Raw genomic sequence first — 27,913 nt, 5'->3', positions numbered from 1 at the left:
TTGGTGAATTATAGTAAGATTATTACAAGGAATGGGTTGACTACCTGTATGGAGGAAAGATCCAAACGAGCTTCCAACAGATTGAATCACAAGACAATCTTCCAAATCAAAATGATGAATTTGAAGATCAGGTAAATACTTCGATGCAAGATGTATAAATGTGAGGTTTGGATGTATAAATGTGAGGTTTGGATTTCCATTTTTTTTTTATCCCAAATTGTTGATCAAGAATCACAGGTATAAAACCTGAAGTGCACATTCAACCCTTTAATCACATTTCCACTATGTACACGATATTCTCGGTGCTTCCTCATGCAAAAGCAGCACAAACATGCATCCAGTGTCAAAGGTAATTGCAATTGCAAACCAAAGCAAGAGGTTAAAGGTCATTCAAAACCCCCCAATGAATACAAGGTCAGAGGGTGTCAAAGGTCATTGCAATTCCAAACCAAAAGGTTAAAGGTCATTCAAAACCCCCTAATGAATACAAGGTCAAAGGTCATTGCAATTCCAAACCAAAGCAAGAGGTTAAATACCCCCAGTGAATAAGGCTTATTCCATAATTATACAAAAACAGTGTCCGTACTGGTTAACCTGCAAGGTCACCTGACATCACCTGCATCGTTCGCAAGCGCTACAGGAAACGAGAAACTAATTGCACCTCGTTGCTTTGAATAAATTAGCAAAACACTTTTGCAGTGCAAACTCTTGGCCAGCATCGTCACCCCCAACCCCCTAAAAGAAACATCACAGGTAACATTCTCGACTCGTACACCACCATCTCAACTTTCGAGTTTGCGCCTGGAAATCATTTCAAGCAATCAGGAATCCAGTGCATTGATCAGAGGCTGAAATGTTTCCTCAACATCAATCTAATTCTAAACTCAAGGTTTAAAAAAAATAATAATAATAATAAGGGGATGGAAAATAAATCAAAGGAGGAAAGAATCCAAGAGAGAGTCAAAATTATACAAGATGCAAATTGAACAGTCAAACAAGCACAGCACCCGTACCGTTAGCAGGACCTTGGTAAGCTTTGAAGTTTCACAAAAGTGCATTGCATTGTACCTTTTTAAAGCACCGTTGGAGATGAGCAAGGCAATAAAGGGGACCAGGGGGCACTGCATTCTGCTTCAGATGCTCGAAGCGGTAAGAACAGGTGCAAATAAAAAGTTGAAGGCAAAGCGGATGGATCGCTGCACCGTGGCGTACCAATCGTACTTCTGCTTATGCCAAGGCCCGGCCCAGCTCTCGGGGCAGTCGAGGCAGTGGATGGTCCGGAGGTCGAACGCAGGCTGATAATTGCCCAGGTCGGAACCTGCCAGTACCGTGCTCACCTGGAATATCAGACGACAAAGTATCAAAACTGGCTCCAGGACAATGACATCATCAACAAGCACATCACACTGAATAAATGCTTGGTGGTACAAGTGTGCAGAGTTGGAACTACATTACAACCGCAAAAATAAATAACTAAAACTTTCACCCACAGCCATATTATTATAAAACATCGGGGCAATACCCCTGGTGCTCACCTGGTAGAATAAACGGTATACTGCACTAACTAAAGGTGTTTTAAACCAATTTGAATGGTTGCTGGAAGACAGGGCAGCACGTAGAATCATACTAACATAATCACTTTAAACAAACAAACAAAAAAATACCTATTTTGGGGGGTAACCCCCGTTCCCCCAACCCCATATACCTCCTAACACCCCAAGTTTTCGAATGCCTTGAACAAACATTGGTACATCATGGGCGATAAGGTTGTGGTGAAGTTTCATCGAAATTGCGTGTGTAGTTTCTGAGAAGAAAGCAAATACCTATTTTGGGGGGCAATTTCCCCCCCCCCCCCGTAAACACCCTAAAGGGGCAGATTTTTTAATGCTGTGAACAGACTATGGTTCATCACGGGTGGTGAAGGTTGTGGTCAAGTTTCATCGTAATTGTGTGTGTAGTTTCTGAGAAGAAAGCAAATACCTATTTTGGGGGGCAACTCCCCCATATACCCCTTAACACTCCAATTTTTATAATGCCTTGAACAAACATTGGTTCATCACGGGTGGTGAAGGTTGTGGTCAAGTTTCATCGTAATTGCGTGTGTAGTTTGTGAGAAGAAAGCCAATACCTATTTTGGGGGGCAATTCCCCCCTCCCCCCATAGACCCCAAAAGGGGCAGGTTTCATCGAAATAGTGTGTAGTTTCAGAGGAGCAAGCAAATTCCTATTTTGCGGGGTCAAACCTGGATCCACTTTGACCTACCCGTAAACCCCCGTAGACACCGAATTTCTTTAATGCCGTGAAGAAACTTTAGTCACAACAGATAATTTGTATTACACGGAATAAACACAACACAGAATAAACATAATTTTTGCCAAGTTTGGTCACAATCACTTCAGCGGTCTCGGAGAAAAAGTTGCAAGTGTTTATGGACGGACTGACTGATGGACGGATGACACGCCATCGCACAACCTCCCCTGAACTTCGTTTCAGGTGAGCTAACTAGAGCAATGCGACTGTCGCCAATATGCCTCCACATAGTCCATGCCCATGACAATTGGTAGATATCCTTGTTCACTGTCCTATAAATAAACAAGTTCGGTTTAAATCCCTTCAGCTGTTTTGAAGCATCACATTTTTATCACAGGACAGGTTTCACATCGATCGGTGAAGCGTTTTCGGAGAAGGAATTGGAAAAAAAAAAAAAAAAAAAAAAATCGCCTTTCTATCCAAGATTGCTGCCAAACCACGTGACCTATGATGTCATCATTTTCAAACTATATGCAACAATGGTGTTAAATGATATTTGTAAAATTTCACATCAATAGGGTAAGCCGTTTCAGAGATATAATTATTTAATATTTTCCTTCAATCCAATATGGCTGCCACACCATGTGACCTATGATGTCATAAATTTAATATTTCAATACAAATGGGTCATAGATCATGTGCATGCAATTTCAGATTTTTAAGATGAGGCATTCCATTAAAACATTTTTGGCTGGTATACCACTTCGCTGATTATGTCATCATCATGCTTTTGTTCCCCATTGGGAGTACTTGACAATCTGCCAAGTTTCAAATTTTTCCATTCAGCGGTTTCCGAGAAATATTTTTTGAATTATTTTTCTTTAATCCAAGATGGCTGCCATACCACATGACCTGTGATGTCACCATTATCGTAAAAACATTCTGCAATTGTGTCACTCCTACCCTGAAAGTTTTGTCTCAATCGGACATATGGTTGCTGAGGAAAACGAGGTTTAGCCTACACGGACGGACGGACAACCCAAAACCATAATGCCTCCGGCCACCTTCGCGGGTGGAAATATGGGAAAAAATTTCACCAGGAATGACCCAGTATCAGATTTTGTTTAAAAAAAAAACAAAAAAAAAAACAGTTGACCCGTGACCCATGGGACTTGTAATACCCCCACATACCTGGAGGGGGCGCTATAGGATACACATTTACATAGATAATTTGCATGATGGAAGAGTGAAAGATACTCGACACCAAAACGATTTCAGTTTCTGCAACTACGTGAAGCAGTCATCTTTCTTTGCCCCTGCTCCTCGAGGACGATGCAATGATTTCATCGATAATAGTGACAACGTCATCATTCTCAGTAGAACACCTGCCTGAACAATCCCTCTTCCATATCCGATTAATCTCCAGGATTATAAGCATTGACAATCTCATAATCGATGAAACTGAAGAAAAATGGACTAGAGCTCTTTACCTCCGCCACCGAGGGTGGATGGAGGTTATGTTTTCACCCCTGTCTGTCTGTGAACAAGATCTCAAAAAGTTGTGGACGGATTCGGCCGAAATCTGGCGGAGAGGTTGTGTATGTGACAAGGAAGACGTGATTCAATTTTGGTGAAGATTCGAATCAGGATTATCAGTAACTCGTGAGCAGTCATGTTCCAATGGCCAGCTGTTGCAGCTAAAATGTTTCATTGACAGAACAACTCCACCCCTAACCCACAAATTCATAAGGGGGGATTAAAGTCGCCCCCCCCCCACACCCCCCCCTACAATTCAGGTCATGGAGTAGACCATGCCGACAAAGTATCTCCATTAAAAAAAAAAAAACCACCTTTTCTGGTTTGGGCTGCAGAGGTTTGGACGGACATTCCTCTACCGCTCTGCACATTAACAGCACTTGATGTACTGACAACAAGTTTTACTTCCTGATACGCCACGAAGTGCACAAGACAAATCCATTAAAACATCGATACAAACTTTGACTTGCTTTGTATCCATTTGTTTTTTGAGGTCAACATGTGGTTGTGCAAAAAACTTTTTAGAGATCTCTTCAAGAATAACCGCGAAAAGGCTTCGAGCTTCATTCTTGGCATGTCTGTGCCTGCTGGTTTCTCCAGCAAGACAAAATCGAGCTTCACGTGCAAGCCTCGACCTGTACACCATTTGACCCGACATTGCACGAGGATCCTCAAAAGAGCAAACGCTTTGCTTGCACAACCCAACATGTCATATTGGATTGAATGTCCAATCAATCAATGGGCAATGAATAAAATAAACATCGGAAGGGAGAAACGAGCAAACGGATTAGCAATCGTAACCGATCAAGAACAATAAACACCTTGGTGCACGGTTCAAGCAAACGTATTACAGCTTCAGACTTAGACACGCGTTTCTGCTTCAACATGATTTGCAAAACAAAAAACAGGCTCAAAATGCAAGTGTTATTGGGCTTGGCTAGACAGGCGCGGATGGATATGGGGTTGGGGAGTGCATTCCAAAATGAGAACAACTAGGTCACAAAAGAATGGGATTCAGGGGGAAAAAAATATAAAGAAACGCAAGAAAATTCATGAAGAGTAGGAGAAACCATTGTACAATTGCGCCATGACCTGCGGCTTGCGATTTGCTGCATGACAGACGGTAGATGTCCAAACTGATGACATCACAATGTAATCCATGGCTGCCGCCAATGAACTTCATCTCGGTTTGTTCAAACTACTTTGCCTTAGTTAGCAAAGTTCAATGATGAGCAATTTGTCATAATTTTTGAAGTTGAAGACGGCTTACCAGCTATACTACACAAATTAATTAATTTGACATGTGGACACCTGCATTAATAACACTGAGATGTTCTGTGTGCATCACAGCTTGTACACCGAGTTTAAGGAGCAACCGACACGAAGCAAGGAGTTATTTATTTTTCAAAATTTTACCCAAGCTCACAAAGGGGTTTACTTATACGTCACATTTGGGGAGGGTCAGGAGGGAGTCGCCTTTTATCGTATCCGTTTTCACAAGAATTAGAGCGATGCGACTCGACAATAAACAGATGAATATCGCAAAATGGATTTGAACCTGGACTGACAGCTGGCATGGTGAACAAAGTACCCAGAGAAGAACACCAAACAGGCCCACTCAATGAGGACTTGCCTGAAAGAGATTCCCATTTTCAACACGGAGCAGGAGTTGCCGGAATTCGCTACCACCAAGAAGGCTGACGAAGCGATCCGAGGCATTTGGCAGGGCCGCCCACAGGACGATGGGTTCCTGACCCACTCCGGTGGCCGTCACCCCCGTTGCCGCATCCTCGGCTTCTGGGGAATCTAAAGGCTCAAGCAAGAGCTTGAACGTGTAGTGACCAAGCCGCTTTACGTGGCAATCATGACTGGCCAGGTGGCTCATTTGGCAAGCGGCGTCATTGATGAGGTCACCACCATCATTTTGTTCCTCAGTATTGCAAGAGGAATATCTGCAATGTGAAAGTTCAATAAGCAAATATGCAAAGGGAAAGCACACGTGGCAGTATGATCTGCGTCAAACGACTACCTCTCTCCATAAACACAGCGTAACCAGTTGGCAGCAGGTGATGGCAACAGCTTCAGAAAGGTGTCCAGCGAATTTTCAGTCTTCACGATGCTGACCGTATTCAGGCGGCCGACCCATGTTACCCTGCCGACACGCAAAGGAGCAATAACCGCAAAAACACACCCTGGGATCCTAAACGTCCATCAACTATTGCGAGTAGCAGACGGGACAAAAGCTACAACCAAGTAACGATGGCGCACTTTGTGATGCAACTCCTCTGCCTGCAATAGGGAACCAATTCGATTCCTCTGATGAGAAGCGACGCTCAATTCCTGAAAGCAACATTGTGGAGAATTTCAACACCTTCGGATAAGAGACCTTAAATTTTTACTTTTCAAAAATTCAAACACAAAAGTCAAAGCTAAATATAACTGGTGTCGAAAAAAAGAAATATTAAAGTTGTATCTCGAAATATTGCACTAGGTGGACGCAATGTTCTTCCTGATTATATTCTAGGACATCATAAATTTTGCAATCTGGGACAGCAGCTTGTGGAACTCTTCAGACAAATCATAGTCTAAAGCTGTCCATTCCATCCTCCAGGCCATGGCCCATTCGGACAACTCAAGATAGGCCTTTACCTTGGAGGCTCATTGCTCCTGCTCCTTCATCGCCACTTTACAATGATGTACGGTCCATTCCCACATTATCCTTGCCCTGCATTGATGAGAAGCACTTCCTTCCCAAGGTCTGAAAGGTTGTGGAAAAGATTATTGGAAAAACTTGGACTCACCAAGCACTAGTTTTGGTTTCCACCCTGAATATGCTGGGGCTAGAATAACAAAGGGCAGATGCCTCGCGTCTCAAATATCAACTTGTGGACATTCCGCAGACTTTTAATGCCATTTTGCACCAAATCTTTCTTGGCAAGCGATCTTCAAATGGCAAAGGTCCCTTTGTCATTCTAGCATTTTGGAGCAGGACCCTACATGGAATGAATGAATGAATGAATGATCGTTTTAAGGCCATTTTTCCCCGCTAGAGTGGGGGTTAGCCTTGCGGGCCCCATGACAATCATGGTTCCCTGTTTGAGGCAATGTTTTTATGGCCGGATGCCCTTCCTGACGCCAACCCTTGGTCACGCTCTTACGATGCACAGGGATACGGTGTACCTATTCTAAATCGGGGTACACACCATGATCATTCATCCCAGCAAGCTGGTACTCAATTTGCCGACCTCGGAAGGATGACAGGCTGAGTCAACCCCCCTGGTGTTATTTCAGCGATCGACCGGGATTCGAACCCAGGATCCTAGGATCCCAGGCCGGCACCCTAACCGCTAAGCCAACACCAGGGATACATGGATACAACATCTCCTACATGGAGATGTACGCAAAAACTCTAAAGACCAATGATAAGCGAGCCATGCACATCATGTATGGCTCGCTTATCCTTTTATTTCGCCCTTCTATATTTTTGATAGAGCATTTTCCTCCAAAATGTTTTTTATCAGCTGTCTGTCCATCAGTGTCCCCCTTTCTTCCCACAGGACGCCACACTGGGGCTCATGCCCTTTCCTGCCACAACCCTTTCTTCGACCTTCCTGATGACCCAAATTATTTGACGCATCGATTTTAAAAAGAGCAACGGTATCTTTTGAAAGATCCCACCACACTGGCACCACCTACAGTAAGTGAGAGAACAGGTGTTGATATGGCACACAAACTAGCGCTGGAAAATTAAACCATTCCATAAGCAATAAAAACAAATTTCAAAATAAAGCTTTAAAATTCACCATTCATACAAAACCACCCCCAAACAGCACCGAGGTGTGGCAATGGCACACAAACTTGCTGCTGAAAAAAACAAAATACCAACTTGTTAATACATTTGGCAATCAGAAAATTAACAATCCACGGATTGGCACAAATCAGGCCTGACGGATCCAACGGCCTTTACCTGGCTCTTGATTACTCTGCAGGGGGAAAACGCCAAACAAAATGAGTTTGTGAGTTTGTCTAAGGAAAAACAATTTCGGAACACACCTGTTTCCCTCCAAGTGGGCACATTTTTCCTGGGTCTGAGCAACGCTGCTGCTTTGCCAGGCTTCGGGCCCACAAAGGGTGCTGTAACGCAGCAGACTCAGCTGCCTGTTGTCATCCTGTACAGTGCCCTCAAACCTCACCGCGTTAAAAAAACAAAGAGCCATGATGGCTCCAAAGCAGAAGAGGAGGAGCCTAAATGAAGAGATGGATGCAAAAAACGGCCTGCATGTAAGATTCGCCAGAAAGGGTATTTCACCTTGGGTTTATACACAGAGCAAGTTGTCATTGCAACTCTATGGACCAATGATGGGTTGATCAATAAATTAATCAATCAAGAAAATCCGTGCAAAACAGACTTAATATCACTGGAAACAATGACGAACCCGTTCATTCAACGTAACAAAACGGCTCGCTGGAAACAAAAAAGAATTTGGTCGCATTTTTAAAAAAGGGGTCGATGGAACCAATCCCCTATAAATTGCAAGTACACCCACTTTAAAAAGCAAATATAACGAAGATTGGCTTGAGATTCACTCACCAAACAGCATAACGCTTCGTTTTGTCTTTCGATGAATCTGCAGAACACTTCACAGCATTACTTTTCCAATAACGAATGGCAAGGGGTAGAGAACAAAGGACTAGTGTCACGCCTAGCTTTGTCAACTCCAGCTCGATGATCCAGTGGAAGAAGGCATATCCCGCAGCTGTGAAAAGGCCAATAAGTAAGGCCGGTAATGCAAAGAAGAAGAGGAACAACCCAGAAGCAGCTCTGACAAGACCTACAGGTGCTACGACCTGAAGGAACGCAGTGAACATCTCAAGCCAAACGAAGGTGACCAGGTGTGGCACAAGTTGAGAGTATATGCCACGGAAGCCGCGGGCACTCGCCATGCGGAAGAAGCAGTAAATGAGGTACATGTACAGCACAGCAGGAAAGCCAAACGTCAGGGCTATCGAACTAGTAAGTGGTACGGTAAACAATGGCTTTACAAGCGGTTTCACAGTCCAGGCTATGGATTCGGGTAAGAGTGTACCATCAAGGCCTCGCAAGACGGCAGAGGAGAGTTGGGCAAAAACAGCATGGTGCGCGAACAACCCCACAACACCTGCCACCTGCCCGGCGCCGTGTCCTGCCAATGCCAAAATGATTGATAGAAAAGCCAACTCAGGACAGGGAACCCACGATTGGTCAGTTATAGGAAATGCCATAACAGCCAGAAGGGTGGCAAGAAGGAAGTGCAGGTAGGGCTCCAAATGACTCCAGCTAAAGGATGACTCCACCTCCTCCATATCTAGGCTTGGGTCATAACGCAGCAACACATCGGTGAGCTTTCGAAATTCAGCCCAATCGCGGCCTTGTCGTACGATACGCAATGTGCAAACTACCTGAAAACAAAATCGCAATGAAAATAATAGTCCATACATTTCGTAATATTTGGGTCACAGTGCAAAGAAAAGTAAACTTGAAGATGCAGGCTTACCATCGCACCGAAGGACAGGTAGAATATCACTAGGGGGACAATAAAGCCAAGAAAGTCAGTCGTGAAAGTGCTGATCATGAAGAAGACGACGATGGTATTGATCTGATTTAGTGGCAGCGCAGCCTTGATCCACCGAGTGCCCATGTTGGAAGCCGATTCCATCAAGTAGTTCTTGGCCCCAATAAGAGTTGCGTATGGATAAGACAGCAGCTGCAAGAAATATGCACATATTGTTTTACAAGAACCAAGTCGTTCGGAAATTGTGATTAGTAGCTAATTAGTATGACTAGCAAAGAGCCAGTCCTTAGACAGGAGGAAGGTTTTAGAGATAACAGGTGCCAGTATTTTTAGTTACACCTTTTATACAGTGCAGTCACTCAAACTGAACCCTTATTCGATGGGAATATTTTAGTCAAATGCAATTTTATTGTTACTCGTACATACAGTCCCTGCAGGAGCAACAGGAAGGGTCATATTATCCGTTCTGGGGTATATTGATTACAGTAGATCTAGGCTCGGGTCCATTCGTCTGGGGTGGATGTGATCACGTCATCACACGATAAGCATGCCTTAGGATTCCTTAGATTTATTTCACTTTATTGTTAAACAAGCAGCAGCGACTGTTTAAAAAGGTAATCGTATGTGTTTGTGGTTTATAATCTTTTTTTTATTTCCGGTAGGCTTGCCCAACAAAAGATTATTTATACACCTTAGCCCAGCCTTTGTCTGAGGAAAACCCCTTAGAAAGAGGGGAGGTTATTGGTATCAATATTGTTTTGTAATCATATTAATATTTTGCTACGAGTATCATCACAAGTGTTATTATTACTTTTGTTGTTATAATCAGCCTTGGAAAAATGCCATGATAAAGCTATCTTAACACGGATATACAGTCACGTGAAAAAGTAAGTACCCCCCCATGTAAAGTTTTGACTTTTTCAACATATTTCAACATACAGCTATTTGATCTTCATTTCAACAATATTGATAGATAAAGGTGATATAATATAACAAATATCATGAAACATTTACATTTTGTAGTCCATTGTATAATTTAAATAAACATAAATGCAAATTTCGCATGTGGAAAAAGTAAGTACACCCCAACATTTATCACTACTTCAAATACCTAAAATTAGAATCAGGTGCACAAGCTCAGGTGCAAATGATTAGAACATCGTTGGAGAGGATCTTGGAGGAACCTGTCTTACTTAAACCTCAGACATTTAGTTTGGTTTGCTCTTTGTTGTTGGTGTGCGGCATCAGCATGCCTAGATCAAAAGAGCTCTCTGACGTCTTCAGAAAGAAGGTTATAGATGCCTACGAGTCTGGGTAGGGATTTAAAAAGATCTCCAAACAATTTGAAATCAATCATTCGACTGTCCGGAAGATCATCTACAAAGTGGAGAAGATTCCAAACAACTGCCAACTTGTTCAGGCCAGGCCGCCCCAGCAAGTTCAGTCCGAGAGCAGACCGCAAGATGTTGAAAGAAGTCTCTAAGAACCCCAGAATGTCATCACGGGACCCACAGGTAGCTCTTGCCACTGTTGATGTCAAGGTGCACGAGTCTACCATTAGAAAGAGGCTGCACAAATGTGATCTACATGGGAGGTGTGCCAGGAGGAAACCTTTGCTGTCCAGAAAGATCAGGGCAAGACTGAAGTTTGCCAATGAACACCAAGGCAAAGACCAGCACTTCTGGAACAATGTGCTCTGGGCAGATGAGTCAAAGGTAGAGCTATTTGGCCACAGCACCATAAGACATGTTTGGCAAAAACCAAAGACAGCATTTGATACCAACCTGATACCAACTGTAAAGCATGGATGGTGGAAATATTATGGTTTGGGGCAGCTTTGCTGCATCAGGGCCTGGACAGCTCACCATCATAGAATCCACTATGAATTCTTCATTGTACCAGAGGGTGCTTGAGGATAATGTGAGGCCATCTGTCGGGAAGTTGAAGCTCAACCGAAGTTAGACCTTGCAACATGACAATGACCCTAAACATACCAGTAAATCCACCAAGGAACGGCTGAAAAGAAAGAAATGGAGGGTTCTGGAATGGCCAAGTCAAAGCCCAGATCTAAATCCCATCGAGATGTTGTGGGGGGATTTGAAACGAGCTGTGCATGCAAGAAACCCCTCAAACATCGCAGAGCTGAAAGAATTCTGCATGGAGGAGTGGGCAAAAATTTCTCCCAGTCGATGTCAGAGACTGGTAGACAGTTATAAGAAACGCCTACTTGAGGTTGTTTCTGCCAAAGGGGGCAATACCACCTATTAGAGCCAAGGGTGTACTTACTTTTTCCACATGCGAAATTTGCATTTATGTTTATTTAAATTATACAATGGACTACAAAATGTAAATGTTTCATGATATTTGTTATATTATAGCACCTTTATCTATCAATATTGTTGAAATGAAGATCAAATAGCTGTATGTTGAAATATGTTGAAATATGTTGGAAAAAGTCAAAACTTTACATGGGGTGTATGTACTTACTTTTTCATGTGACTGTACATATTAACACAGATTTCGCCCAAGACAGAAATCCCCCTTGGGGATGGGGGTTGGGGGGTGGAGAGGGAGGAGGGGATGAAGTCGCTAAGACCTTCATTGTGTGACCCTCAGACCTGCTGTCAAGTTTGGTAAAGATTGGATAAGTAACGGCTGAATGTATCGCGGTGAAAAAAAACAGACACCAAATTGAGTTCATTATTTTAGTATGGTTTTTGAGCAGGTGAAATACACCAATCTTTCAAGTCACCTGCAAATTTGTAATTGTTGTGCCACCCTTCTGGTTTTGGGCCTCCTCTATTCTTACACTTAAGCGTTATCAATGTAATCATGAACACACAGCTTGCATACATCAACAAAGTCGAGACAGACAGAAGTGAAATTCCTCATTGATATTACACACGATGATACGACAATTCAAGAAGTGTGCACGATATCTACACTTCTGAACAGCTGGAAGGAATGAGTCAGAAAATGCTGGTTGTACTCTGGAGATGGACAATCGGTGGTTGTTCGGATCTCACCTTTTGCCTCAAGGGCAGGTTGGCATATTGCGGCGTTGGGGAGTCATTCGATTCAGCAAGGTCATGAAAAGTCGAGAGCAAGTCTGATGGAGATGAGGGAATGCCTTCGAAAAAGTCTTTTGTCATTTCCAAAATATCTTCTGCAGACAGCTCGTCTTTGTGTGCGCCTGAGGGAAGAAGAAGAGTAAGAAGAAGAAAAAAAGAGCCAAAGAAAAAAAACAAAGGGCTAAACACCATGCGAAAGAAGAAACTATTCACCAAAAGTGCAACAACTTGCAAAATAAAGACGAGCAATGAAAAGCATTGTTGGCAAGAGAAGATAGGAGTGGGGATGCAGGAATGGGAACGATTCAAAATATTAATATTAAATGTTGTCCGTGAGGGTGAAAATAAAAAGCAAAATTGTATTGATAAGTTTGTTTTCCGATTTAAAAATATGCATCAAATACTGTTGATGGTTTCTTCAACAAGTCAGAGGTCACTGCTGGGTATTCCGTGGAGTTGATGATGCCGATGATTGTTGGTTGTGGATTTTTATCAGAACAAAACACCGACGTGGAAACAGCCAAGTCATTATCACAGTACAGGTGAAATAGTCCAGCTTTCAAAATATACAGTGCATTCAGAAATAGTCCAGCCCTGGTGTTGGGCTAGCGGCTAGGGTGCCAGCTTAGGATCCTAGGATCCTGGGTTCGAATCCCGGTCGATCGCTGAATTAACGCCAGGGGGGTTGACTCAGCCTGCCATCCTTCCGAGGTCGGCTAATTGAGTACCAGTTCACTGGTAATTCCCTGTTTGTCGTAAAAAGGCGACAAAAAGGGTTGGCGGCAGGAAGGGCATCCGGCCGTAAAACATTGCTTCAAAAAGGGGACTCAAAAAAACAACAACCACGGTCCCCGAAAAAGGCCAACCCCCGCTTGGAAAAATGGCCTCTAAAGGTGTTTTTTTGTTTTTTTGTTTTTCAGAACGTATTCAGACCCCTTCACTTTTTTCACATTTTGTTATGTTGCACCCTAATGCTGAAATCGTTTAAATTCATTTTTTCCCTCATCAATCTATGCTCAATACCCCATAATGACAGAGAAAACAGGATTTTAGAAAGTTTTGAAATTTATTAGAAGAAAAAAACTGAAATATCACATTTACATAAGTATTCAGACCCTTTGCTATGACACTTGAAATTTAGCTCAGGTGCCTCCCATTTCTCTTGATCATCTTTGAGACGTTTCTCCACCTTGATTTGAGTCCACCTATGGTAAATTCAATTGATTGGACATGATTTGGAAAGGCACACACCTGTCTATATCAGGTCTCACAGCTGACAATGCATATCAGAGCAAAAACCAAGCCATGAGGTCGAAGGAACTGCCTGCAGAGCTCAGACAGGATTGTGTCGAGGCACAGATCTGGGGAAGCCTACAAAAAAATTCTGCTGCATTGAAGGTTCCCAGGAGCACAGTCGCCTCCATAATTCTTAAATGGAAGAAGTTTGGAACAACCAGGACTCTTCCTAGAGATGGCCGCCCGGCCAAACTGAGCAATCGGGGGAGAAAGGCCTTGGTAAGAGAGGTGACCAAGAACCCGATGGTCGCTCTGGCTGAGCTCCAGAGATCCTGTGTGGAGATGGGAGAAACTTCCAGAAGGACAACCATCACTGCAACACTCCACCGATCTGGGCTTTATGGCAGAGTGGCCAGACGGAAGCCTCTCCTCAGTGAAAGACACATGAAAGCCCGCTTGCAGTTTGCAAAAAAGCACCTAAAGCACTCTCAGACTGTGAGAAACAAGATTCTGTGGTCTGATGAAACCAAGATTGAACTGTTTGGCTTCCGTCTGGCCACTCTGCCATAAAGCCCAGATCGGTGGAGTGTTGCAGTGATGGTTGTCCTTCTGGAAGTTTCTCCCATCTCCACACAGGATCTCTGGAGCTCAGCCAGAGTGACCATCGGGGTCTTGGTCACCTCTCTTACCAAGACCTCCCCCCCACCCACCCCCCTCCCCCCCCCCCCCCACCCCCGCCCCCGATTGCTCAGTTTGGCCGGGCGGCCAGCTCAAGGAAGAGTCCTGGTTCTTCCAAAATTCTTCCATTTAACAATTATGGAGGCCACTGTGCTCTTGGGAACCTTCAATGCAGCAGAATTTTTTTGTAGGCTTCCCCAGATCTGTGCCTCGACACAATCCTGTCTGAGCTCTGCAGGCAGTTCCTTCGACCTCATGGCTTGGTTTTTGCTCTGATATGCATTGTCAGCTGTGAGACCTTATATAGACAGGTGTGTGCCTTTCCAAATCATGTCCAATCAATTGAATTTACCACAGGTGGACTCCAATCAAGGTGTAGAAACATCGCAAAGATGATCATGAGAAATGGGAGGCACCTGAGATAAATTTCAAGTGTCATAGCAAAGGGTCTGAATACTTATGTCAATGTGATATTTCAGTTTTTTATTTTTAATAAATTTGCGAAACTTTCTAAAATCCTATTTTCTCTTTGTCATTATGGGATATTGAGTGTAGATTGATGAGGGAAAAAATGAATATAAACGATTTCAGCACAAGGCTGCAACATAACAAAATGTGAAAAAAGTGAGGGGTCTGAATACTTTCTGAATGCACTGTATGTCCAAGAAGGCAAAGTTGCGTTTGACGATCAAAACAGCGTGCTGGGAATGAGGACGAACGAGTCACTCATTTATAACACTTCCAAAAAAATTAAGGAATGCATTATATCGAGCCAGTTTGAACCTTACAGCAGCTTCGGTTAGAACTCTAATTTCATTTCTTTCCAAACTAACCTCAAGGTATTACGACTTGCACCATCGAATAAAGTTGTGCTTGTTGTTGCGAATAGTCAAATCTCCACTCGTAATCAGGTAGCATCTGGTGTGTTCAGGTGTATACCATCATTTCCACCGACATTTGTTTGATCATTGGTGAATGAACTTGCATTGTGTACTTTTCAGCCATATTAGTTCTTCAGTTACAACAGCAGATAAGACTGCCTCGCTTCATATCTTTGGAAGCCTAACAGGTAGGCCAAGATCTGGGGAACTGGTTTCAATCCAATAACAAATCAAACACGACCAGCACTCTAGATGGAAAGCATACCTCCACCTGGTGAACAGTTTACGTTTTGTATCCCACCGATAGACCGGATCTGGATTGGACCTGAACCAAAATCTAATCGGCTTGTTCTCGTCACCTAACCAACTCATCCACCAAGTTTAGTCATAACTCGTCCATAACTTTTTTACATATCATGTTATATATCGCTTTTCGCCCGATCTCCCCATGGTGAAGAATCACTTAAAAATTAAATAATTCTCATATCCGAATCCATATTCAGATCTTCACCAAAATCGAATCGAATCGTCCTCGTCACACACCCAACCGGTCCACCAGGTTTCGTCGAAATCCGTCCACAACTTTTTGAGATATTTTGTTCACAAACGGACAGACAAACAAACAGACAAGGGGGAAAACCTTCGGTGGCGGAGGTAAATGTCATCGCGCCTTCCACTACGACATGTGCCATGTAGCTCAACATCTCAAAAACTCTGTCATCCTGGATTGCAAACAAATGGGCTTGCCGTATACCATACATTTCTAACGCTCACGGTATGAAGCTTACAAAGCCTTCAAAAACGAAGCTGCAAACCATTTATTGGTGTTAAAGTTTGACTGTTAACAAGTCCTTCACTCGGCCTGGAATGGAAGTTTGCTGCGGAGTCTGGAATAGCACCAATGCTCGTCATATTGAGTACCTAGCGCTCATAAAAAGGCATGTAAACATCACTGCCCCCTCCATCCACAGCACCATCGGAGAAATCATACATAACAAACATAACACGTTTGTGCCTGTGTTCTCGGACAATGTTTGTGTCCATCAAGGCAGTTCCCACTTCACATGCCCTGTCCAACTCCATTGCACAAATTAAATAATAAATTATTGCGTCCAAGAATGGTTCACCAATGCACAGAATGTTACAAAAGCATCCAAGGACTAAAAAACGTGCAATCCCCAAGTCTAAGCAGACCAGGAATGACCTCACACCAATGAATGAATGAAGCAGACCTCGCACCAGGAATGACCCAATATCAAATTAAGAGTTAAAAATAGTTTTCCCTTTTTGAGCCGTGACCCCATCACTGGGGCATGAATCAGGGGTCAAATCCCAAAAAAGTTACATATTTCACATGCCCTCCTAAAGTTTTTTTTTGTACACAAGATCGAGGCTCGTGAAAGAGCTAAAATTAATCACACTCAAAAAAAGTTAATTGCATATACGAAGTTTCATTTAAAAATGTGCCCGTGATTGCATTTTGTGGTATTTGACCTTTTGACAACCCCACCCCAGGGGCAGGGGAAAGAACGACATTGCTCTTGCGCCTTCATGCCATGTAGTGACCATAACTACTAAGTTTGGTGAATTTCTGCACAACCGTTTAGGAGATGGCGCGTGACACAGACAGACCTGATCACAATAGTTATTTGGTTCTTTTTCAAAAAGCATGGAGGTAATAAATAAATAATATTACCATGTCATTAGCCAGAATCAAATGGTGAATTATTTACTTGCAATGCATTTGAATTAAAGAATTTAAAGCTCACCCGAAATGAGCTTTGCAACAACTTTCTTATCCATGACATGTTGGCTGGAATCTTCCCCTGCAAAGAACACAACAAACACCATGGCCTCCCTTTAACGCCAAAGCCAATGTGCAATCATCCCTCTTTGTTCAATTCAGTGTCGCTGTATCGGACCTAAACCTCTCTCCTCAATGTTCCTAGGTAAGCATATTCAAGCTCCTGAATGAAAAATCTGGATCAGTTTTGGATATTAATTCGGTTATCTGCCCCATCTCTTCATTTCCAATCTATACCTCGTCATCCAGCCCCTCCCCAAAAAGTCCTCACCATCTGCCTTCGCAAGCGAGCCAGCATTGTTCAGTGCCTCAGACAAAGGCAGAGACGACTTGTGTCCTGGATTGATGCAGGCGAACAAACGATGAGATGCTTTGCGCAATGATCTCTCGAGCTCAGCCTCGCCGGTCAACCTCCGCACTTCCACTTCATTTTTTGCCGTAATGCCTTTGGAATTCGAAGAGGGCAAAAAGGTGCGTAAAGCACAAACGGCGTTGGGAATACCATGCATTGCACATTTAGCTGCAAAAATAATATTTCAATACTTCTTGGCTCCTGCTAACATTTCTGAGTGCAGCGCACCTTTGTTCTGCTCCACGCAGTCACGCAGCAAGACCACAGCCTTTTTCTTGCCCTGACGTGCTGCCCTGAGCAGCCAGCTCACAGCGGTCTCATTGATTTCATTGTCTTTCGTTTCCTCAGCCTGATGGAGATAAGCCTCTGCCACCTGCGAACACAAAATGCATATCACATTACAACTTTTAAAATGTGGAACAAAGTCGTCGACAAATCTTCCGATGCGCTACGTGGTTTGACATTTGGATTCTGGGCAGCTGGTAGAAGCAGGAATTTTGTCAGGCTACAAGTACACATTGGCCTAGTCTTTTTGAAAGGCATACAATCAACATTTTTACAACATGGACAAGTATGGGGCAGCTGGCTTAACATCTTGATGAAAACCAGGTTTCCCAGCAGTTTTAATTCTACCCATGGTGCTGGGTTGGCAAAGCATGAATCACCGTTCTATAACAGCCAAACACCATGTGCTGCGTGATGATAACTCAATCAGATAAATCAGGCAAAATGCACCGGGAAGGGCAATGAGGTTGACCAACGTGAAGGGCTTTAAAGTCCCAATTTTGACACAAACCATTCAATCCAGAGACAGGACATCACAGCAGCTGCTCATTTATCACATCATTGAACATGAAAATAGCCTGCCACCTCTCCCTTTAGGGATTTCTCCCACACAATTATTTTTTTATGACAAAAATACCACATAAAGATAAATAGAAAAAAATTAAAACAATCATATCGTGTTCAGAAATAAGCATCGTACCTCCACCTGTGCCTGGGTATCATTTGCCTTTGCTTTCTCCAGAAGACTGTTGAGTTTCTCATCTTGTTTCCCCCCAGACCATTCTGAAATAGACAATAAGTGCTCCACACCACATGCCAAATAAATAAACCAGAACTCCAAGGTGTCGGCCACCTTTAATCACATCAAATATTGAAGATGTGCCAGTAAATATAATGGGGAAAAGGGTATGAAAAAGCAGAAAGGTATAAAAAATTGGATACATATATATAAAGATTCTTGGGGAAAATGCCAGGGGCATAGAAAAGACCCCTTTATATGGTGTGTGCCATGTGGCAAAGTATAGAAAAGGGACATTCTTGGGAAATCTGTGTGCATGTGTGTGCATGTGCATGTGTGCAATCTGTGTGCATGCCCATCTACCCTTGTGTTCTTATACGGAACCAGGTAATGTTCTAGAAAAGTTCATATAAAGGGGTGCAAATTTGATTGAAACAGTTCAAAAAAACGTTACTTAATGATGGGTTTTAACGTACAGTCGTGGCCAAAAATATTGGCACGTTTGCACTTTTTTCAAATAATGCACCATTTCTTCCAGAAAATTGTTGAAATTTAAAAATATATTTTGGTATCCACAGATGTATTCCCTTGGTTTGGAGTGCAACAAAAAAAAGCTGAAAAAACTACTACATCTTAGCTTATTCCACACAGAAATCCAAAAATGGCCCAGACAATATTATTGCCACATTTTAGAAGTTGTTAGAAATAATTATATTTCAAGCAGGTGATTCTCCTTGACTGGAATTGAACTCACCTGTGGTGAGTTGCAGGTGCCTGAAATATTAAAATCACTCATTCAACCAGTTTGAATAGAGAAACGAAGTCTTTCTGTTGTTTTGTGTCACTGTGTGTACCACAATGAGCATGGAGAAAAGAAAGAAAACCAGAGTATTGTCTGAGGAGGTCAGACACAAGATTGTAGTCGAGCATGGACAATCTCAAGGCTTCAAGTCAATCTCCAGAGACCTTGATGTTCCTGTGTCCACCGTACGCAGTGTTATCAGGAAGTTTAAGGCCCTTGATCGAAGATTGCAGTGAAGGATTGTTCGAATGGTGGAGAAAGCACCTCGATCAACTGCCAAACAGATTTAAGCTGACTTTCAGACACAAGGTATGACAGTTTCAATTCGCACCATCCGTCACCAACTCGATGAAAAGGGGGTTCTATGGTAGGAGACCCAGGAGGACCTCCCTGCTGAGAAAGCCCAACTGGAGTTTTTCCCAAAACACACCTGAACAACAAGCCAAAATCCTTCTGGGAGAATATCCTGTGGACAGATGAGACCAAATTAGAGCTTTTTGGTAAAGCACATCATCTCTGTTTACAGAAAACAAAATGAATCTTCCAAAGAAAAGAACACCTTCCTGACAGTCAAACATGGAGGAGGTTCAGTGATGTTTCGGGGTTGCTGTGCTGCCTCTGGCACTGGGTGCCTTGAATGTGTGCATGGGATCATGAAATCAGGAGATTAACAAGGAATTTGGAGCACAATGTTGACCCCAGTGTCAAGAAAGCTGGGTCTCCGTCGAGTCATGGGTCTTGCAGCAGGACAATGACCCTAAACACACTTCAAAAAGCACCCAGGAATGGTTCAAGACAAAACACTGGGCTGTTCAGAAGTGGCCAGCAATGAGTCCAGATCTAAATCCCATGGAACACCCTGTGGGGAGATCTGAAAACAGCTATTGGGAGAAGGCACCCTTCAAATCTGGGAGAACTGGAGCAGTTTGCACAAGAAGAGTGGGCCAAAGTGCCAGTAGAGACGTGGAGGAAGCACATTCATGGCTATAGGAAGCACTTCACTGCAGTTATTTTGTCCAAAGGCCATGCTACCAAATATGAAGTCGAGGGTGTCAATAATTTTGTCAATGCCATTTCTTTTTATTTTCTGATTTAAAAGGATATATTCAGTTCTGAATCAAAATCAAATGTTCTGTAATATTAACCGTGAAATAAAGAATTGTGCACCGAAATACTTTTGTCAATTTCAACTTATCTTTAGAGAAAATTGTTAGTTATTTGAAAAAAGTACAAGGGTGCCAATATTTTTGGCCACGACTACGTACAGCACCCTTTTATATTAACTTTTCTAGAGCATTACTTGGTTCCTCCGAAGAACACAAGGGTAGACCGTCAAGTGCACAGATTTTTTTGAATGTCCCTTCCCAAACTATTGTTTGGCATTTTCTCCAAGCTATGGAATATGTCCCTTCCCTTCTTTTCTATAGTTTGCACATGGGACATACCATATAAAGGGGTCTTTTCTGTGTCCCTGGCATTTTTTCCAAGAATTACTACCGGAGTCAAAATTTTTCGATGTCCAACTTTTTGAGAATTGTCCCTATGAGCCAAGCAAAAATAGGACCGCAGATCCTATAGCTCACCTGGTTCAGGAGCAACAGTCACTGAAACCCCCACAGACTCCCTCAAACAAACTTTGGCACATCACGGGCGATGAAGATTGTAATCAAGTTTCATTGAAATTGTGTGTGTAGTTTCAGAGAAGAGTGAAAATACATATTTTGGGGTGGTTGGGGTCAACCAACCTCACCCCCCTCACCCGTAAACCCCCTTAATGTGCTCAGATTTTGATGCAGTCAATATGCCTTCATTTGGCATCAGATATGAAGCTTCTAGCCAAGTTTCAGCAAAATTGGGTGTGTAGTTTTGGATAAGAAAGCAAATACCTATTTTGGGTGGGGTCAAACCCCACACAGACCACCTTAGACCTTGATTTTTTTAATGCCGTGAACAAACATTTGTACATCACGGGTGATGAAGGTTCTGGTCAAGTTTCATCGGAATCGTGTGTGTAGTTTCTGAGAAGAAAGCAAATATATATTTCGATTCCGTCAACACACCTTCGTTAGGCATCAGATATGAAGCTCGTCGCCAAGTTTCATCAAAACTGTGCGTGTTGTTTCGGAGAAGAGAAATAAATAGCTATTTTACTTGGGGAGGGTAAAACCCCCTCAGCCCCCCCCCCCCACCCCCCAATAGATCTCCTTATTGAGCACAGATTTTGATGCGATCAACACACCTTCGTTTGGCATCAGATATGAAGCTTGTGGCCAAGTTTCATAAACATCGTGTGTGTAGCTTCAGATAAGAGAGCAAATACCCATTTTGGGGGGAGGTCAAAAAAACTCCGCGGAGACCAGCCCAGGTTTCGAATTTGTTTAGAAAGCCATTAATTAGACATATTTGCCGATGTATATTCCAACTTTAAGTTAGTTTCAATTTATAGCCTTTGATACATGAGCGCCAACACATTTTGGGCGGACGGACAGACAGACAGAGAGAGACCAATGTGAATTTGAGTGTTTTCTTCATAAAACTCAAGAATGCGGAAACGGACGTTGGTAAAATTTGGAACATATTATCTCGACGTACAAAGTATTTACTTTTGAAATTTGCAGCCGATTTCGTCCAGTAGAAGCTGAAACGAATTTTCAGTCCGCATGTTAAAGTTGCATACAGAGAAACGATCCCTTATAAAGCTTTGCGCCTCCTTTAATAAACAAACTGGAAATCACAAACAACCTCACACTGGCAATCACAACTCATCGCCACACTGGCAATCACAACTCATCGCCACACTGGCAATCACAACTCATCCCCACACTGGCAATCACAACTCATCCCCACACTGGCAATCACAACTCATCCCCACACTGGCAATCACAACTCATCCCCACACTGGCAATCACAACTCATCCCCACACTGGCAATCACAACTCATCCCCACACTGGCAATCACAACTCATCCCCACACTGGCAATCACAACTCACCCCCACACTGGCAATCACAACTCATCCCCACACTGGCAATCACAACTCATCCCCACACTGGCAATCACAACTCATCCCCACACTGGCAATCACAACTCATCCCCACACTGGCAATCACAACTCATCCCCACACTGGCAATCACAACTCATCCCCACACTGGCAATCACAACTCATCCCCACACTGGCAATCACAACTCATCCCCACACTGGCAATCACAACTCATCCCCACACTGGCAATCACAACTCATCCCCACACTGGCAATCACAACTCATCCCCACACTGGCAATCACAACTCATCCCCACACTGGCAATCACAACTCATCCCCACACTGGCAATCACAACTCATCCCCACACTGGCAATCACAACTCATCCCCACACTGGCAATCACAACTCATCCCCACACTGGCAATCACAACCCATTCCCACACTGGCAATCACAACCCACCACCACACTGGCAATCACAACTCATCCCCACACTGGAAATCACAACCCACCACCACACTGGCAATCACAACCCACCACCACACTGGCAATCACAACCCACCACCACACTGGCAATCACAACTCATCCCCACACTGGCAATCACAACCCACCACCACACTGGCAATCACAACCCACCACCACACTGGCAATCACAACCCACCACCACACTGGCAATCACAACCCACCACCACACTGGCAATCACAACCCACCACCACACTGGCAATCACAACCCACCACCACACTGGCACTCACAACCCACCACCACACTGGCAAACACAACCCACCACCACACTGGCAATCACAACCCACCACCACACTGGCAATCACAACCCACCACCACACTGGCAATCACAACCCACCACCACACTGGCAATCACAACCCATCCCCAAACTGGCAATCACAACCCACCACCACACTGGCAATCACAACCCACCACCACACTGGCAATCACAACCCATCCCCAAACTGGCAATCACAACCCACCACCACACTGGCAATCACAAACAACCTCACACCAACCCACACTGGCAATCACAACTCATCCCCACAACCACACTGGCAATCACAACCCATCACCACACTGGCAATCACAACCCATCCCCACACTGGCAATAACAACCCATCCCCACACTGGCAATAACAACCCATCCCCACACTGGCAATAACAACCCATCCCCACACTGGCAATAACAACCCATCACCACACTGGAAATCACAACCCATCCCCACACTGGCAATCACAACCCACCACCACACTGGCAATCACAACCCACCACCACACTGGCAATCACAACCCACCACCACACTGGCAATCACAACCCACCACCACACTGGCAATCACAACCCACCACCACACTGGCAATCACAACCCACCACCACACTGGCAATCACAACCCACCACCACACTGGCAATCACAACCCATCCCCACACTGGCAATCACAACCCATCCCCACACTGGCAATCACAACCCACCACCACACTGGCAATCACAACCCACCACCACACTGGCACTCACAACCCACCACCACACTGGCAAACACAACCCACCACCACACTGGCAATCACAACCCACCACCACACCGGCAATCACAATCCACCACCACACCGGCAATCACAACCCACCAACACACCGGCAATCACAACCCACCACCACACCGGCAATCACAACCCACCACCACACTGGCAATCACAACCCACCACCACACTGGCAATCACAACCCATCCCCAAACTGGCAATCACAACCCACCACCACACTGGCAATCACAAACAACCTCACACCAACCCACACTGGCAATCACAACTCATCCCCACAACCACACTGGCAATCACAACCCATCACCACACTGGCAATCACAACCCATCCCCACACTGGCAATCACAACCCATCCCCACACTGGCAATCACAACCCATCCCCACACTGGCAATCACAACCCACCACCACACTGGCAATCACAACCCACCACCACAGTGGCAATCACAACCCACCACCACAGTGGCAATCACAACCCACCACCACAGTGGCAATCACAACCCACCACCACAGTGGCAATCACAACCCACCACCACAGTGGCAATCACAACCCACCACCACAGTGGCAATCACAACCCACCACCACACTGGCAATCACAACGCACCACCACACTGGCAATCACAACGCACCACCACACTGGCAATCACAACCCATCCACACACTGGCAATCACAACCCATCCCCACACTGGCAACCACAACCCATCCCCACACTGGCAACCACAACCCATCCCCACACTGGCAATCACAACCCATCCCCACACTGGAAATCACAACCCACCACCACACTGGCAATCACAACCCATCCCCACACTGGCAATCACAACTCACCACACTGGCAATCACAACCCACCACCACACTGGCAATCACAACCCACCACCACACTGGCAATCACAACCCACCACCACACTGGCAATCACAACCCAGCACCACACTGGCAATCACAACCCACCACCACACTGGCAATCACAACCCACCACCACACTGGCAATCACAACCCATCCCCACTGGCAATCACAACCCATCACCACACAGGAAAATCACAACCCATCCCCACACTGGCAATCACAACCCACCACCACACAGGCAATCACAACCCATCCCCACACTGGCAATCACAACCCATCACCACACTGGAAATCACAACCCATCCCCACACTGGCAATCACAACCCACCACCACACTGGCAATCACAACCCACCACCACACTGGCAATCACAACCCACCACCACACTGGCAATCACAACCCACCACCACACTGGCAATCACAACCCACCACCACACTGGCAATCACAACCCACCACCACACTGGCAATCACAACCCACCACCACACTGGCAATCACAACCCACCACCACACTGGCAATCACAACCCACCACCACACTGGCAATCACAACCCACCACCACACTGGCAATCACAACCCATCCCCACACTGGCAATCACAACCCATCCCCACACTGGCAATCACAACCCATCCCCACACTGGCAATCACAACCCATCTCCACACAGACAAGTGTAACCAACTTCAACCCCAGACTACTCGCACTTCCTTGTGGTTGTGGACAGGTTGCACTGAACAGTGTGTGTGTGCCATATTATCTGCCGACTTTGCAAAATCCTAAATTTATGGTAAGCCTGGGCAAAAGCACCACCCGGCATAAGCACCACCCGGCATAAGCGCCTCTCACCACACAATTAATGACAACGACATGCTCGAGTTAAGGTGAGATTATGACGACAGAGATGCACCCACGTGTCACCAGAGTTTTTGGTTCATGTACTGGACAGACGGGGCACAGGTGTGGCATTGCTGCATTGCTGGCAGCGCGCCTGAATGACGAATTCCCAGCAGGCATGACCGAGACCGTTCAGCAAAAGCACGACAGGTATGCAGGATTAATAACGTTTATGAACATTCCTTGCTACGTGAGCGTGGCATAGCACCTTGCCACCACATGACGTCACAACTTGGAGCTGATTATCTCCGGAAGTGCAATGTTGTTCTACTTAGCCCGATGAGATATTGATCTTCACGGGATGTCACTCGACAGTCTACTACCTGCGCTTCCGATTTTTAAACACGCCCCGCCCATCGGCCGAGGTGCTGTGCATACTTACCTTCCCCGTTCATACCCGAGACATTCTGTACACTTGGAACCGCATAGGAATCGCCTTCCGACTCCATGCTCTGCGACGCGTTCACGTAGGAGCGGGCCTGAGCAAAAGCTATCATTTATGACGTTAGCCACGCCCCCCGCCTGCCTCACAGCTGCCTCCTCTTCCTCTGACGTCGTCTGATGTCACGAATATTTTGAATTGTATTTTATGAAATACAGAACATGCTTCAAAAACAAAATCGCAATACAAACGTCCGGTTACACAGGTGTATTTGACCATACACCGCACAACATCCATTTCCTCAAAATGAATTTTGCCTATCTGAAAATTCACGTGTTGCACACGGCGCTTCCTACAGCATGGCGGTCTCCATGGAAACACTGCTGTAATGGTACTCGAGCAAATAGGCCTGGTGTTTGCCCGTTAAGGTGTTTGGCTTAAGATCTTAAGGTCTTGTGTTGGAGCCCTTGGCGTGTCGTTAAAATAACACCAGACCAGGTAGGTTGACTTTGACTCCCACCTGTCATCTTTCCGAAGGCGACAAAATGAGTACCAGCTCACTGGTAACAGGAGCACGCTGCATCAGTGGCACAGCCGGCCGCTTCCAGGAAATGATGCAACCAGCAGCCACAGACTGCATTTGAAATAACAACTCAAGCAAATGCTGATCTGAGACGTTGTTTTCAGTTTTACTCCATAATCTTGTGACAACTTCCCTAAACGAATGTATTGTGGTATCAGCGGCTGCAGAAGGTACCGAAGAATGCATGCTGGCAGCCATTGGAGAGTGAACATTTCACTTTGCCAAAATTTGTCCAATTCATGAAAGACACCGTGGGATATTAACGTCCACTAAGTAGGTCAGGATGGGAGGAAGACGTATCAACAATCTAAGGCAAACCAATAATAATGGTCCTAGTACTGACCCCTGAGGTACCACACTACTGACATCCTCCCACTCAGAGACACTCTTTGCTGCGCATCACAAAGCCAGTTTCCGATCCAGTTAGCTACCTGACGTGGCACTCCACAAGCCCTCACCTTGGCTAACGACTTCCTATGTGGTTCCTTATCAACTGCCTGCACTCGTTGCACCCTCTCCACTGCCTGCACTTGCTGCACCCTGACCACTGCCTGCACCCGCTGCAACCTCACCCCTGCCTGCACTTTCTGCAACTTCACCACTGCCTGCACTTGCTGCACCTTCACCACTGCCTGCACTTGCTGCAACCTCACCACTGCCTGCACCCGCTGCAACCTCACCACTGCCTGCACCCACTGTAACCTCACCACTGCCTACACTTGCTGCAACCTCACCACTGCCTGTAATCGCTGCACCCTCATCACTGTCTGCACTCACTGCGCCCTCACCAATGCCTGCACCCGCTGCACCCTGAACACTGCCTGCACCCTCACCAATGCCTGCATTCACTGCACCATCATCACCATCTGCACTCGCTGCACCCTGATCACCGACTGAACTTGCTGCACCCTCAGCATTGTCTGCACTCGCTGCACCCTCATCACTGCCTGCCCCTGCTGCACCTGCATCACTGTCCACACTTGCGGCACACTGCACACACTTGCTGCACAATCATCACTGTCTGCACTCGCTGCACCTCATCAATGCCTGCACTCGCTGCACACTGACCACTGCCTGCACCTTTACCAATGCCTGCACCCACTGTATCCTCATCACTGTCTGCATTTGCTGCAACCTCACCACTGCCTGCACTTGCTGCAACCTCACCACTGCCTGCACTTGCTGCAACCTCACCACTGCCTGCACTCGCTGCAACCCACCACTGCGTGCACTCACTACATCCCCACCCTTGCCAATTTCTCCTCGGCAACCTTACTCCACAACCGTAACCAACTATTTCTACAAATTTCTCACATTCTGCTACTTGCTGCAAATTATCTATCCGTTCCCTCCACCTAGTAATAACTATCCTCAAGTGGGCTATTTCCTCACACTTCCTACAACAGTGAGTAGCCTCTGCATCCTCTATTCCTGATATTGGCCAACATTCCACATCCATCACACTTTATGTACTCCTCTTCCTTTCTCCTTCGCTCTTTATTTATACT

General features: G+C 45.0%; 1 protein-coding gene across 2 annotated transcripts; it reads right to left on the bottom strand.

Annotated features, from left to right (window-relative positions):
• Positions 1 to 252: 252 nt before the first annotated feature.
• LOC137423524 (wolframin) lies at positions 253 to 25,990 on the bottom strand. 2 transcript variants are annotated; one of them, XM_068110780.2, is made up of 12 exons: positions 25,823 to 25,990; positions 18,346 to 18,428; positions 17,589 to 17,733; positions 17,280 to 17,453; positions 16,974 to 17,030; positions 12,365 to 12,531; positions 9,321 to 9,530; positions 8,378 to 9,225; positions 7,840 to 8,031; positions 5,816 to 5,938; positions 5,420 to 5,738; positions 253 to 1,337 (listed from the first exon to the last, which is right to left on the bottom strand). In XM_068110780.2, the coding sequence occupies exons 1-12, from the start codon at positions 25,935 to 25,937 to the stop codon at positions 1,134 to 1,136; spliced, it is 2,637 nt and encodes an 878-aa protein (XP_067966881.2). In that variant the 5' UTR covers positions 25,938 to 25,990; the 3' UTR covers positions 253 to 1,133. The 2 variants fall into 2 exon arrangements, with proteins under 2 accessions (XP_067966881.2, XP_067966882.2); XM_068110781.2 differs by having other exon boundaries at positions 25,838 to 25,964.
• Positions 25,991 to 27,913: the final 1,923 nt, after the last annotated feature.

This window comes from Myxine glutinosa, chromosome 3, assembly GCF_964187855.1.
Source record: "Myxine glutinosa chromosome 3, kmMyxGlut1.1, whole genome shotgun sequence".
NCBI classification, from domain to species: domain Eukaryota; kingdom Metazoa; phylum Chordata; class Myxini; order Myxiniformes; family Myxinidae; genus Myxine; species Myxine glutinosa.
Note: the sequence above shows the minus strand (reverse complement) of the source record. Positions and strands in the feature narration are given on the sequence as shown.